Here is a 14,690-nt window from a genome sequence, read left to right on the forward strand (position 1 = left end):
CTAAATTCAAAACCCAAAATCAATGCTTCAATCTAGACATGCAAGTTGCATAGAAATGGCAGCATTAGCAGATTGCAACACCACCCCTGATGCTGCCTGTTCCCCATCGACAATGAGTCCTCGGTTACAACATCAACGAGTCCTCAATTTGAACATGTGAATCGCTGTACTAACTCCTGCCAGAACGTTTGTTCCTGCCCCAACAAAGAAAGATGGGTTGTTGCTCAGAGGACTAAAGAAATTGGCAGAGATTGAAGAGTACTATGTCAACATTCAGAAGGAGAAGAATACTTCATCAGAATTAAAGGTAATTATTTAATATTAATCCTCCTGTAGGAGTGCAGGAGCATGTATATTGAGCTTGGTTCAGTCATGAATTATACGCCCAAATCATTTTTTACCTGGATTCCTAAACAAGTACATTAATATCTCTGACTTGTGTATGCTTTTTTCGTATGGCTTTAACTCCAAGCTATTTAGTACTTGTCTTATTAAAGCAACATATTTCCAGTACTCTAATCGGACTTCATAATGGACAGCAGTGTTTTATTCATTTAAAATGCTTTTTATGCATAATATTCAACTCGAGCATGTTGAACTTTCTGCTGACATTTTACGGTGCCCTTTTATATGCAGGCTTGGTGAAGATACTGAAAATATATGATAAGAGAACAGGGGTTTCATTCGTTTGCCCTTCATCCCGAGGGTTTTGCAGCAGGCATTCTATACCACAGGCCTACTTTGCAAACTGGTAAAAGAGTGCAAAATAATACTTGATCAGCTCTTTCCCATCAACAACGAGCCCTCAATTTCAACATCTAAAATTGCAGATAGTTCGGATTGCTCCACCACCCCTACTCCTCCCACAACTGTTGTTCCTGCCCCAACAAAGAAAGATGGGTTGTTGCTCGAAGGACCAAAGGAACTGGCAGAGATGAGTACATACAAATTTTGGATATGATGAGCACTATGTCGGCACTGAGAAGAAGAAGAACACATCATCAGGTTAAAGGTTATATTCAATACTAATCCTCCTCCTAGTTGATTTCTTTGATTACATTGTAAATTTAGGATTATGCCATGAAATTTAGTTGCAGAGGTACAGATATGTGGCTCATCATAGTTCAATCCTTTACATGTAGATGCCTACTGCCTACTGTTCTACTGATTATAGTTGTTGAGTTCTCCACCTCATGAGAATAATATCTCCTCTTAATTTATCCGTTTGGTTTTTCACTAGTGTGAATCTCTAGAAATATCCACACGATTAGTACCACTGATCTTTGTGACACGATTAGTATAACAGGGTCGAAGGATGGCTCTGTTTAGTGAACTTAATAACTGGGAAGGTATGTTTCCTTCATTACCAATGTCTTGCTTGTTATTTATTGTCTTTCACTATCTTCTCAATCATTTATTATTTCTTCTCTAGATTTATGTAAACCTGCAGAAAATTGTGCTTACTTGTATGGTGGTAAATAGGCATAAGCTTTACAGCATTAGTGAAATTTATAGAATCAGTTTCTAAAATGTTTTTATTTCCTCTCAGGTGCTTAATTCTCTGTCATCTCACCCTGACTCGGTTGAGTGCATTCGTCTTTCCCCCAGGTATTATTATTATCTCGATTACCTGCACTGAAACTGAAAATTCATAAATGCTTCTTCACTAGGAATAAACATGCAAGTCCCTGGAGGTGCATCAGCGTTAGTTGTGCCGGTTTCTCAGTTATATTCTGTTAGCTAGCATATTCAATCTGTTTCAGATCGTTTTCGAACTGTGATAACTGTTTGTTCTTGATGGTAAAGTACAAGTTTCAGAGGAATGTGTGAAGCCATTGAATGGACATGCCCATGCCATCCAGTATCTCTCTCCCATCTCCCTCTGCTCTGCAAATTTGGATTTCCTTGTTTCTGTTTCTATTGATCAAACTGCAGTGAGTATTTGAAATTTCCGAATTCAAATGTATAGTATTTGATCAAATGTATATAATCTTAGCTATATGTATATAGGAACTTGTGGTGGTTTCAGATGTAGATGAAGAAAACGTTGTAGGCGAAACTAGTTGTATAATACAGCTCTAATACCTAAAAACGATTGAAAAAAGAAAAAAAAAAAAAAAAAACTATAACATTCATGTGCTCTTCAATTTACGATAGGTCCAGACTAGGTGATAAGAGAAGTTTACAGAAAAAGAAGAGATCAGGAAGCCATAACATAGAAATCAGATGAGAAGAGAAGAAGAATTCAGAAAGTAGGGGAAGAACTCAGAGGAGATAATAGGCAAATTCATCATGTCTTTATTAGATAAGCATTCAGACATAAATAACAATAGGTTTAGATAATAACCAACTAACTGTAGCAACTGATCTTACTAGTAGGATAAGTACAACATATACGTGTAGTCTGCTAATATATCCAGGGCGTATCAATCCTCCTCCCTTGGAAAAACCTTGTCCTCATCAGGATTATAGTAATTCATCCAAGTAGCATCTGCTGTAGAGGTCCCTTTCCACTGACCCAACAACTTTGTGAAGGTGAGATTTCCTTTATGCTCAGCCAAAACAGTTTCAGAGTAAGGCTGGACTTCCAAATCTTCGTTCACCGGAGGAAGGTGTTGTTGAGATTGGTGTAGAGGACCCAAACACTTCTTAAGATAAGATACATGGAATATTGGGTGTATTTTCGACTCTTTGGAAGCTCCAATTTATACGCCACAACTCCATAGGAGCGAGGACTTGATTTAATTGCACGCCGAAGAGCCAATGAAGATTGACGATATGGCTGTAACCTAAGATATACCCAATCCCCTACAGCAAAATCTTTATCGATTCTCTTAAGATCTGAATTTTTCTTCATCCGAGCTTGTGCTTCAACTAAATTGTGCTTAAGAAGAGAGAGAAGCTGTTGTCTGGCTTCCATCAACTTCGAGTACATGAACCTGATATTCCGAAGACAGCATTTAGGACACATGAGGGGCATTATGAATTTCTTATTATTGCTCAAGAGAGTTTGGTCTTATAGAAAGGTACGTATATCCAAAATCTCATCTCTTAAAGATACATCGGCTATATGTTTCTTATTATTGCTCAATAGAGTTTGGATTTACAATTTAATCTTTTTTTTTGGTCTGAATTTCTGTTCTAAACAGACTTGATGCAAGCACTTCCGATTGGTGTTATTATTGTCATCCTTCGAGAGACCGCCATCACCGCAAAAAGCACAGACGAAGCGCTAGAAGATAGATCTTTATTTTTTCTTTCTCATGTTTTTTTGTTGTTTGAGTTGTCAGGACTGTCTGTAATCTTTATTTTGGTCTTAATAAAATTTGTTCGTTTTGCAACAAAAAGAAAATGCAGCAACAGCCAGACTTACGAAATGTTCTCCCATTTCCTGGCTAAATATGCCAGGCGGGTAATCGATCGAATAAACAAAACAGGCGGGTAATCGATCGAATCAAAACCATAAAAATGCCAGAACCAGTGCAAGACAAAAAATCACTACGGTGTAAGTAGAGTGTAATTGACACGGCCGTGAGTATATTATTGTGGGTTTATAAAAAATGTCCAATCAATTTCAATACTCTTCTATTTACAGTAAAACAAACAAACCCTAAACAAAACCAGAAAACCAAACATCATCAATCAATCTACTTCTTTTTCGCTGAAGAATGATTCAGAAATCATCACCTGGGAGTAAATCATCGAATTTCAAAACAAAAAAAGAACTCAAAACAGAAGAAACGATCAAATACCTGGGAGAAATCATCCATGAAGATTCTACGTGTTCGGTGAGAAATTCAAATACTTCCATCAAAAAGATCGCAAATTTCATGAGGCCCTTCACTTTCTTCTTGGGTAATTAAACTCAATTCTTGATTTTTGTTTTGCCACCGCTAATTCGTTGTTGGGTTTTTGATTTTTCGTGATTATATTCTAGTTACAGTAGTAGCAGTAGTTCTTGAATTCTCATTATCACCTTCTTCTTCACTATTCTTAATTGAAATTGAGATTTCTTGTTATTGATGATGATGGTGAGAAGTAGAAGTTTTTTTTAGGTGAGAATGGGAATTCTGTGTTTTGGTTTGGAAGAGGTGACGAGGGGAGTATCGAAGAATGATTGATTTTATAGGTCAATGGCTTAGACAATGAGGAAAGAAAAAAAATTTAAAAAGTGGATTTATGTCCCGCACAACTGCATCCCAATTCAACCATCTAGATTTTGAGTAGGTTTATATTGCCTTTGAATTATTCTAGTAGAGAAGATCTAGTTATTTCTTGAATCATTGTGTTGTTTCATGAAACATCACAATGTTTGCATTATTGTAGTAAAGAAGATCTAGTTATTTCTTGAATAATTGTGTTGTTTCATGAAACATCACAATGTTTTCATTGTCATAGAAGAGATTATCTAGTTATTTCTTGAACTATTGCGATGTTTCATCAAACATTGTGTCTATTCATGACTCAAGCACATTCACATCCATCCATGTATATAAGAATTCTGCATCCTGCATCATTCACTATGTTCTCTATTTTGGATTCTTTGTTTATGCTTAACAATTTTCAAATGCAGAACCGTAAAGAAGTTAATATGGATATAGCTGTTGAAGATCTTCCAACCTTATTAGAAAGGTTTACCTTGCAAAACCTGTAAACCTGTATCAACTTAAACAAAATGTGAGTATCATTGTCATTTCTTGTTACTCTGATTTAGAATTTTGATTTATTCCGTTTCCAAATGCCAATTTTGTTTTGTGTTGTTTGTAATCTGTTGTAAGTGATTAGTTAGCTGATGAGAATGAAAGGCTTGTGTTGATAGGAGCTTTAGACAATGCTCAGTATTGGCGTAAATGAGTTAGGATTTTTATCTGCTTTTGAATGTGAACACACATAATTTCATTTTCTTACTAGAACAACTCCTATTTCAGGTTCCACAATCATCTCCATTGGGGCAGTGCCCCTTGGTATCTTACAACTTCTGTTCCGAACTCCATTGGCAATTAAGAATTAAGAAGAAGAAGAAGAAGAAGAAGAAGAAGAAGAAGGATCATTTGAGTCCATTGCCACAAGGATCATTTGAGTCCCAATTTAGTGGTGAGTTCTCCCGGTTACTCTTTAAAGATTGGAGCACTGCAACTGCAGTCCAACACATTTCAGTTTAGTTCGTTCTTTCTATGCGAACTATTTTTTCTCATTACTTTGTTAAACCTTTGAAGTTGAAAGGTATTCCGTCTTTGCATGACCTGTGAACTAACTTGTTTCCTTATATAGCAGAATGGCATGTTATATCCACCAACAAAGCACTTATCTACTGGCGACTCGAGGAGATGCAAGTGGTCAGAGTGAGATTTACTTGCATTTACATTTTGAACTATTTGTTCTTGGATGCTTTATATTTTATACAGTTCTTTTGCTACTCAGGTTAATTCCCTTGAGACAATAAATTGAATTTACTATTTCAATAGTCACATTTTTTTATGCTTCTGGAATTATACACGAAGAAGACTGAAAATGCTGCGAGAAAACTGTCAAAATACAAACCAACTTGCAAAAGCACACAATTGATTCTAGGGGCACAAAGAAGAGAGCTTTCTTCTGAAACACTCAAGTTCATATTCCTGCTTATTATTGCATACACTACCCAAGACATATTCATTGGGTGAATTTGTTTTTGCAATCAATTTCGTCTCTCTATCGTTAAACTAAGGAAATACTCAGTTAAAGGGCCGACTTAGACGTAAAAAGTAATATATGAGTATGGCACTATTTTGTGATGATGGTGTTGCACTATTCTGTGAGCACATGTTTGTATATAATTACACTGGTTTTGACATTAGTGTTCTGAATTTTCAAATTTACACCTAACTCTGTTGATGTGATTATTATATGGTAAACGCATGGTGTTTCGTTTTTTTTTTCGAAATTTTCATTTGGAGCTCAGATGGTTGTGGAAACTCTATACTTATGTTGTTATTTGTTGCAGACTCTGTGTGGTAATAATCTTTGATTGAAATGCTTTGAATAAGGGGCAATAGAACAAAAAAGAAAATGCGTCAAGTTTGGTAAACAATCTGAGGAGTAACTAAGTCAAATTAATCTTCCTAGTTTAATCTTATCTTTGAGATTGTTGTGTGTTGTGCATATATAACTTTATCCACTTAATCATCTTTTAATCTTCAGATAACACAAGGAGAAGTGCTCCTCTTATGCTCCAGAAACTGGGTTGCGATAGCGATTACGATGGATACAGAATTGAGAAATGTCGGAGAAAAGTTGGGATTCAGGTTTGGTCTTTCTCTGGTCTAATCTGGCACACGCTTTTTTTCCTTCTAGTCCAGCATAGATCTGATGAGCATTGTCATTTTTAGGACTTTAAGATGTGTATGTACTCCACTCGAGACAATGAACCTGCTCCGTTGACGAGGTTCTCTATGATCTCTTCTTAATAATAGGATTCCATGGTTTTTGAGTCACTTGAGTGATAACTAATTCTCTGCAACATTGTATGCAGTGATGTACACGGAGACTGTCCAAGACTTGTATCTGTTATCTAAACGGGGAAACAGATAGACAAAAGAGAAGTTGTGAATCTCTTTATCTTTCAGGAGGAAGAAAGTTGGTGGAAGTGGAAAAAACCCTCCCATCTTCTAGTAAAAAACCCTGTGTGGACAGGTATTGCTGAAGCAAGGGAGCCAAGAAAGAAGGGAAAAAGGCGCGGATTGTGTCAGTTATAGATAAGGTCCGGTCTCTCTCTCTCTCCACTGCTAACGAAGCATATTTCACCCAATGCATCGTAATAAGTTGAAGTTTTGGATGTTTGTTGGTTCTGTAGATAGAAAAAGACAATTTGTACCTGCTGGTGGCGATGGGGTTTTCCGAAATTCATGTCTCTTATTCAACTGCATGACTCTTCCTAAAATGCTTCTTGTGAAATCAGAATTGGAGCTTGAGAAGCAAATTAGGGGATCCTTTCAAAGGATAAGGATAGCAGTAATGCAGCTGATCGCAGCAAAGGATGAATTGTGGGGCAAGGTGTCTGGCTTATTCATGGAGTCAGACACTGAGATATACTTACAAATGGGTGAAAAATTTAGATTTGATGGAATGTTTTGCTAGTACAGTAGTTGAAAAGATATTGTTAAGGTAAATGAGACAAAAATACTAAGACAACTGTATTTTCTCAAATATGTTGTCTTTTTGTGGGCAAAAGAACACTCCGTTAATCTGAATGAATGAATGAATGAATGGTGTTCATCATTTTCATAGTTAACTCTTATGTACAAACTAAGATACCGTCATGAGTTAATCTGAATGTTGTCTTTTCTTTTTTTATTTCCGATAGAACACATCTATTTCCCTGATAATAAGTAGTGTTTCATTAATGGGTGTGACTGTTCCCAAATGGTTGCAATGTTTCACTAACGGGCGCCATTATGCTTATATATATCGTTAGATTTTTACAATATTTACTGTATATTTGTTTTTCTGTTTGAGTTATAATCAGAACAAAAGAATAAAAACGATTAAAGATGGAACTATACGCCTTAGTGACACAGTTTGGGTACGTAAAAAGGGATATGATATCCATAGCGAAAGGTTTTAGTAGGACCCTTCATACCATCGATCATCTCTTTGGAGAAGTGAGCATCATATCGTCATCTCTTGTTATTCTAATCTGAATTTTGGTTTCTATTCCTTTTTCAAAACCCCTAATCTTGTTGTTTGTAATCATGGTTATTAGATAGACTTAAACAACATCAAGAAGGATGAAGCTGCGTTTGATAGGTCAGTGGCTAAAGCTTATACTGGACTGCGTACATCTTTTCGGCAGGTACGTACATTCATCTCATGAGGTTTTATGATCTTAAATGATATATTGTTTCTTATTTAACTTTATTTATTTATGTATTAAATTTCTGATCACAGATAATCAAAGACGCCAGTGCTGAGTTGTGCTGTGATTGTCGGCGTTGTATGCGCGACCACTTGTGGTGCGATTGTCGTCATTGTAGGCGATACCGGCACCATAACAGAAAGCACGGTGGAAAAATGGATTCGGAATCAATATTTGTAACCTTACAAAAAGGTGCAAGGACGATAGAAGAGATTAGACATTTTAGTCGAATCGTGAGCATCATATCGTCATCTCTTGTTATTCTACTCCTGCATTTTGATTTACGTTCCTTTTTTTAAACCCCTAATTTTCTTGTTTGTTCTCGTCACTAGTTCCATTTAGACGAGGAGACTGAATATGTGCTCTATGGGTATTTGCACAAAGCCATAGCACAACTTGATCGATCATTCCAGAAGGTACGTGAACATTCATTTTATTAAATTATATTTGCTTGCGGGAGTTGTTTCTTCTATTTTCTTGGTCTAAATTTCTGATCCAAACAGTCACTGGAGACGCTGAGTTTTTCTCCTGTCGTCATCATCGCAAGGATCACCACCATGAAAAGCCAATATCGTCCGCCACCACCACCAAAAGTCAGCATCCTAAGGGAGACCGCCACATGTTCGGCCGTCTGGGCAGGTCAATAGGACGGGCTTTGGGCAGACTTTGTGCCTCCAAATAAGTATCATTACCATGGGCTTTTTGTGTCAAGAAACAACGTAATCACCAGCAGATGAATTTTTCTCTTGGCTTTTTTGTTTCGCCAGACTTGTATTGAGTCTTTTTTTTTTTTTTTTTTTTTTGATGTTCTTTGTTGTTTGAGTTGTCAGGAATGTCTGACTTCTCTTCTTCTTGTATTATAATCTTTCTTTGGTCTTTAATAAAATCTGTCCATATATTTCCAACAACAGTGAGAATAATCCCAGACTTAGGGCTGAACGTGGTGTCGGTTAACCGTTGGAAACCGACCGAACCAGACCAATAAGCAAGAAACCGAACCAAACCATTTAGATTTGGATTGGTTTGGTAAAAAATGTTGAAAAACCGACATTATTGGTTTGGTTTTGGTTTGACCTGAAAACCGAACCAAAAACCATTGAGGAACCGATTAATTTTTAAACTTAATTTCTACCATGGATTTAAAAATATTAGATTCTACCCATTAATTTAGAGGATAAATAGAAACTCTAAATCTAATATTTCATTATGATACTCTCCCTCTTTCTCTTTCTCCTTCTCTCAGCCGCCTCCCTTCTCCACCCCCAACTACAGCTGCTGCTACTCGACTTTTTTCTTCCCGTCTTCCTTCTTTTTTATTTCTCAATATATAAATTAAGATATATCATATATCTTCATTTGATCTCTAGAATTAGAGTAAGCTTTAACTATTCTTGATTTTTTTTTTGTCTGTATATTTGTGTAAACCAATACTATCGGCAACTACGATTTTTTTATCTGTAAATTTGTGTATTTTTTTTTGGTTTGACATAATTATTGGTTAACCAAAAACCACTGAGACAAACCGAAACCAACTGGAACCATTTGGAAACCGAACCAATGGTTAATGGATTGGTTTGGTTTAGATTTTTAGAAACCAATAATATTGGTTTCGGTTTTGGTTTGGCTAGAAACCGAACCAAAACCGACCATGAACAGCCCTAGCCAGACTTATCATGTTCTTTGGTTAACAGTAAGAATGTTTTTCCGCAAGTATTTCGTGGCTAAATATTCTGCAAACAAACACAAAAGGCGAGTCAGTATACAAGAGAAGAAATGCAACTTCAATCGTCTACGCGTCACTTGTGTGCGTAACATACCACGGGTCCCGTTCCTTGTCCAGATGAATGTTTTTGCTGCTGGAGTTTCCATGAAATCTCAAGGCAGAACCACCCCAAGCAAAACTGACTAGGTTTATCTTTTTGTCTTCCATAATCTTCTCTCTGTAGATCTCGAGAACTCACCATGTCTGCAACTAATTTCGACCACCGAAGACAATCAATACCCTAACCTCCTTCCTCAGAGCAGCAGCAGATTCATTTTCTCGATCTCAGATTCAAAACAAAAACCTAGTTTGATTTCCCGTTCATACACAGCAACAATAACACGAACTTCTTCTCCTTAATATCGAATTCATCAGCACCACCAGCAGCTGTTTCCAATTTCTCGATCTCTCGTTTCTGAATTTCAGATGGCTGTATTAATGAGGTCGGAAGAAAAACTAGAGTTGTCTGAATTCAACTCGACCTAAGTAAATCAAATAATCTGAGCGATCAATTTTCTTCTTTCTTGTATACCAATGCTAATGAACGATTCAGACCTAACAAATCATCGAATTACAAAAGAAATGAGTTCATCACAAAGGTTCAATCGCGGTTGAAACTGGAAGAAATCATCCATGGTGAGAAATTCAAATAACCATTTAACTTCCATCAAAAAAGTTCAGTATTCTTAATTGTTGAAGTTGAGATTTCTTGGTTAAGTTCTTGATGATGTTGTTTTTGAGAATCGGAAGTCTGCTAATGATTTTGGTTTTTGATTTTTTTTTGGTTTGGGAGAGATGACGAGGGGAGTATTGATTGAAGAAGAATGATTGGTGTTATAGATTAATCCCTTAGACAATGTCCCAGACAATTCAACCATTTAGATTTTGAGGAGATTATTGTAGTAAAGAAGATCTAGTTATTTCTTAAATCATTGTGTTATTTCATGAAACATCACGATGTTTGCATTATTGTAGGAGAGAAGATCTAGTTATTTCTTGAATCATTGTGTTGTTTCATGAAACATCACAATATTTGCATGACCATATCTATTTATTTCTTGAACCATTGCGATGTTTCATCAAACATTGTGTCTATTCATGACTCAACACATTCACATCCATCATGTATATAATATCATTTTTCTATGTTTTCTATTTGGATTCTCCGTCAGAACCGTAAATAAGTTAATATGAATATAGTTGTCGAAGATCTTCCATCATTTTTATAAAGGTTTAGCCTTGCAAAACCTATATTAACTTCAACAAAAATGTGTTCCTTTTCAGAATCCTGATTTTGCTTGTGTTGTTTGTAATCTGTTGTCTTCATCAGTTAGTGAAAGGCTTGTTCCTGCCCACTGCCGCTTCTCCTGCCACAACTGTTCTTCATGCCCAACAAAGAAAAATGAGTTGTTGGTCAAAGGACCCAAGGAACTGGCAGAAATGAGTACATGCCAAGTTTTTATATGAAGAACACTTTATTGGCAGTGAAAAGAAAAAGAAGAATACATCACCGGATTAAAGGTAATTATTTAATACTAATCCTCCTCCTAATTGATTTGGTTAGGTACATTGTAAATTTTAGGATTATGCAATGAAATTTTGTTGCAGACATACAAATTTTTGTCTCGTTATAGTTTTTTCCTTTCCAAATTTTTACAATCATGGTCTGGATTAGGATTTATCCTTAGCTAACATATACCTGTAGGTGCGTTGTGTTACTTATTACAGTTATTGAGTTATCCACCTCAGGAGAATAATATCTCCTCTTAATTATCCGTTTGATTTTTGATGTAATCTCTAGGAATATCCACATTCCACATGATTAGTACCACTCATCTTTGCTATCCTGCCATCTATTTAGACTAGAGAGTTCATTTCTGTAACAGGATCATTGGCTTACGAGCAATGTTGTCACACGAATTTGATCTGCTATGTGCATTTATTTTCATAATATGGGGCATGTTAATAAGGTTATAAGCTGATTGAGTCGTATGTTTTTAGTTACAGGAGTTGCAGGACAGGGTTGCAAGCAAGAAAAGAAATTGTTGATTTTCATGAAGAAAATGGTGTTGCTTGAGAATTATAGTGTCTTAACTACACTGGTTGTAGGATCAGAATCTCGCAACAACAATATTTCAGCGAAATTATTAACAACACAATACAATAGCGTCGCAGAATAATTTCAGGAAGAATATAATAAATGACGTCACCTAAGATCACAAGAAAGATGTGATAGTCCTGCGAAAATTAAAGAGCTTGCGAAATTAATATTTGTAAGGTTGCGAGAATATCGCAAATCATACCCGAAAATAAAGGATAGATTAGCTGTCACCCATTATGTATTTTCCTATAAATAGTCGTTCAAGTTGTAAAGAGAAGGAAGACATCTTTTTTGAGTAAGAAACAAGTAAATATGAGAGAGAAAGTCTAGGGTAGAGATCATTCTTGATTTCTTTATCTTTTCTTGTAAGAACCTTCAAAGATTGATCTGTAAACCTAAAAATGAGTTGATTAATAATGAAATCATATGAGGCGTGTAGTGTAGGATTTCCTGCAACTACATAATGGCGCTAGAAACAGGGATATTGAAGATCGAAAGTTGAAGATTGTTGTTGAGAATATTCAAATCAAGAAAGTGATTAAATGAATCAGTGAATCAGTTAGAAGAAAGATGAATACAATTAATGAAGATGACAAAAGATTGCAGTGTAATATGATAACAAAAACGATGGTTAATGAATTCCATGAAAACATCAAAGGAAGAATACATAAACGAAATTTTGAAGGAAGGAAAGTTATGGCGGTAGAAAAGACATCACCCTTGAAAGATTTGGAAAAGCAAAAATTACATTCATGGCAGCAGAAATACCAAAAGAAAATTTGAACCACACATCTCCGTTGGTTATCACAGTGCCTATTACGCGAAAAGAGAAGGAGACAACAACAAAATCCACAGGAGAATGGATATTGAACAGAACTTTAATCGATACAGGAAGTTCAGTGGATATAATATTTTATCACACATTCCGGGGAATGGGATTTAAAGATGAAGAAATGTCCAGTTCAACATATTTTGTTCTCGGCTTTGGAAAATCCACAACAAAACCTAAAGAAGAGATAGTGGTACGAATTCCACTTGGAGAAATCGAAACACATGTAACGTTGTGCGTGGTGGATATGGAATCGCCATATAATATGTTATTAGGAAGACCATGGATACATGCGATAAAATTTGTGGTATCAACGTTGCATCAATGTATTAAATTCCCCACACCAAATGGAATAGGTGAAATCAGAGGAGATGTTGACAATGCGAAATTATGTCATCAAATTGAAGTAAAGCATTATGGGGGATAATGCAAAAAGAAACAATTTCGCAGAAAGTTGGCAAAGGAGCAAAGAAAGAAGAAGAAAAGAAGAATTTAGAGTATATATGATAAGGGCAAAAGAAGGCAAAGGAATACCCAGCGAAATTTCGGAAGAAGGAGAAGGACCTATGAAAACAATAAAAGAACCAACACCAATGGGAGAACCTAAACCCAGTTACACTGCCGCAGAACCAACAAAAGAAATAAACGTTGGGACTATAGGAACCTCTAATATTGAGAATTGGAACCAAAATGGATATGGAAGAAGAAGAAAGAACTGTTAACTTGTTGCGAGAATATAAAGATGTTTTCGCAGGAAGCATGGATGAGATACCGGGAATAGATCCATCAATTGCATGCCACAAGTTGGAGATTAACAAAAATGTGAGACCATTTAAACAGAGAATAAGAAAAATTGCAACAACTTACCATTCCCAAATAGAAGAAGAACTACAGAAAATGCTTGAGCGGGAATCATAAGAGAAGCTAAATACCCAGAATGGATAGCGAATATGGTCATTGTCCCAAAGAAAAACAAAGGAATCAGGATTTGCATAGATTTCACTGATTTAAACAAAGCTTGCCCCAAAGATAGTTTTCCGTTACCAGATATTCCTCAAATGGTGGAATCCGCAGCGGGAAATGATAGGGTATCATCTTTAGATGGGTACAAAGGGTATAACCAAATCCCTCTCGCTGAAGAAGATCAAGAACATACTGCTTTCTTTCCCCTAGAGGTTTATATTGTTACACGAAAATGCCATTTGGTTTGCGAAATGCGGGAGCGACATACCAAAGAATGGTAGAGAAGGTGTTCGCAAAATGGATACACAAAACATTAGAAGTATACGTGGATGACATGTTAGTAAAGAGTAAAGAAGCTAAAGACCATGTACAAGACCTGAGGGAGATTTTTGAACAAATGCGGCAGTATAACATTAAATTGAATCCTGAGAAGTGTACTATTGGAGTTGCATCGGGAAAATTTTAGGCTACATTGTATCAAAGGAAGGAATACAGGTTGATCCAGAAAAAGTGCAAGCAGTTCGTGACATGCCAACACCAGCAACAATAAAAGATGTACAGAAGTTGAATGGGCTTCTAGCTTCGCTGGGGAGATTCATTTCGCGATCATCAGACAAATGCAAATATTTTTTCGATATACTCAAGAAGGGTGCGAAATTTAAATGGACTGATGAATGTGAAAAAGCTTTTCAAGGATCAAAGAACATCTTATGAATACAACTATTTTACAAAAAGCAGAATCAGGAGAAGAATTATTGATCTATCTTGCGACGACGTCGCATGCATTAAGTTGTGTTATTGCGAGTAGACGCAGGAGTGGAGAAACCCATTTATTACATTAGCAAAACTTTTAATACTGCCGAGAAGAATTACTCAAAGATTGAAAGTTAATCTTAGCATTAGTTTATGCATCATTTAAGCTCCGCATATACTTTCAAGCACACAAGATAAAGGTATTAACAAAAGTACCAATTGAATCAGTGATGAAGAATTCTAAAAGATCAGGAAGAGTGGAGAGATGGAATGCACAAGTAGGCCACTTTGATATTAAATATGAAATTTTGTCTTCACCAAAATCACAAGTTGTTGCAGATTTCTTGGCAGAATTTCCTTTAGAAGAAGATGAAGCAGTAGAAGAAAT

General features: G+C 36.1%; 2 protein-coding genes and 2 long non-coding RNA genes across 11 annotated transcripts; 3 read left to right on the forward strand and 1 right to left on the reverse strand.

The window, feature by feature from the left end:
- Positions 1-2,286: 2,286 nt before the first annotated feature.
- Positions 2,287-4,241, reverse strand: LOC113331192. The gene is made up of 2 exons (XM_026577934.1): positions 3,753-4,241; positions 2,287-2,939 (listed from the first exon to the last, which is right to left on the reverse strand). The coding sequence occupies exons 1-2, from the start codon at positions 3,830-3,832 to the stop codon at positions 2,600-2,602; spliced, it is 420 nt and encodes a 139-aa protein (XP_026433719.1). The 5' UTR covers positions 3,833-4,241; the 3' UTR covers positions 2,287-2,599.
- On the forward strand, positions 3,589-7,352 carry LOC113331193. 8 transcript variants are annotated; one of them, XR_003350769.1, is made up of 9 exons: positions 3,589-3,855; positions 4,574-4,677; positions 4,929-5,094; positions 5,272-5,336; positions 5,984-6,062; positions 6,181-6,284; positions 6,369-6,424; positions 6,512-6,739; positions 6,833-7,352. It is a non-coding gene; the product is annotated as an uncharacterized LOC113331193 (long non-coding RNA). The 8 variants fall into 8 exon arrangements; XR_003350766.1 differs by having other exon boundaries at positions 5,275-5,342; XR_003350772.1 differs by having other exon boundaries at positions 5,275-5,342; positions 5,984-5,993.
- A 691-nt stretch (positions 7,353-8,043) lies between these two features.
- LOC113331381 lies at positions 8,044-8,541 on the forward strand. Its single transcript, XM_026578091.1, has 3 exons — positions 8,044-8,127; positions 8,227-8,310; positions 8,398-8,541. The coding sequence occupies exons 1-3, from the start codon at positions 8,050-8,052 to the stop codon at positions 8,539-8,541; spliced, it is 306 nt and encodes a 101-aa protein (XP_026433876.1). The 5' UTR covers positions 8,044-8,049.
- Positions 8,542-9,669: 1,128 nt separating this feature from the next.
- LOC113331539 lies at positions 9,670-11,878 on the forward strand. Its single transcript, XR_003351009.1, has 3 exons — positions 9,670-10,292; positions 10,987-11,177; positions 11,658-11,878. It is a non-coding gene; the product is annotated as an uncharacterized LOC113331539 (long non-coding RNA).
- The last annotated feature ends 2,812 nt before the right edge of the window (positions 11,879-14,690 follow it).

The sequence above is a fragment of the Papaver somniferum genome, unplaced genomic scaffold (genome assembly GCF_003573695.1).
Source record: "Papaver somniferum cultivar HN1 unplaced genomic scaffold, ASM357369v1 unplaced-scaffold_125, whole genome shotgun sequence".
NCBI lineage: Eukaryota > Viridiplantae > Streptophyta > Magnoliopsida > Ranunculales > Papaveraceae > Papaver > Papaver somniferum.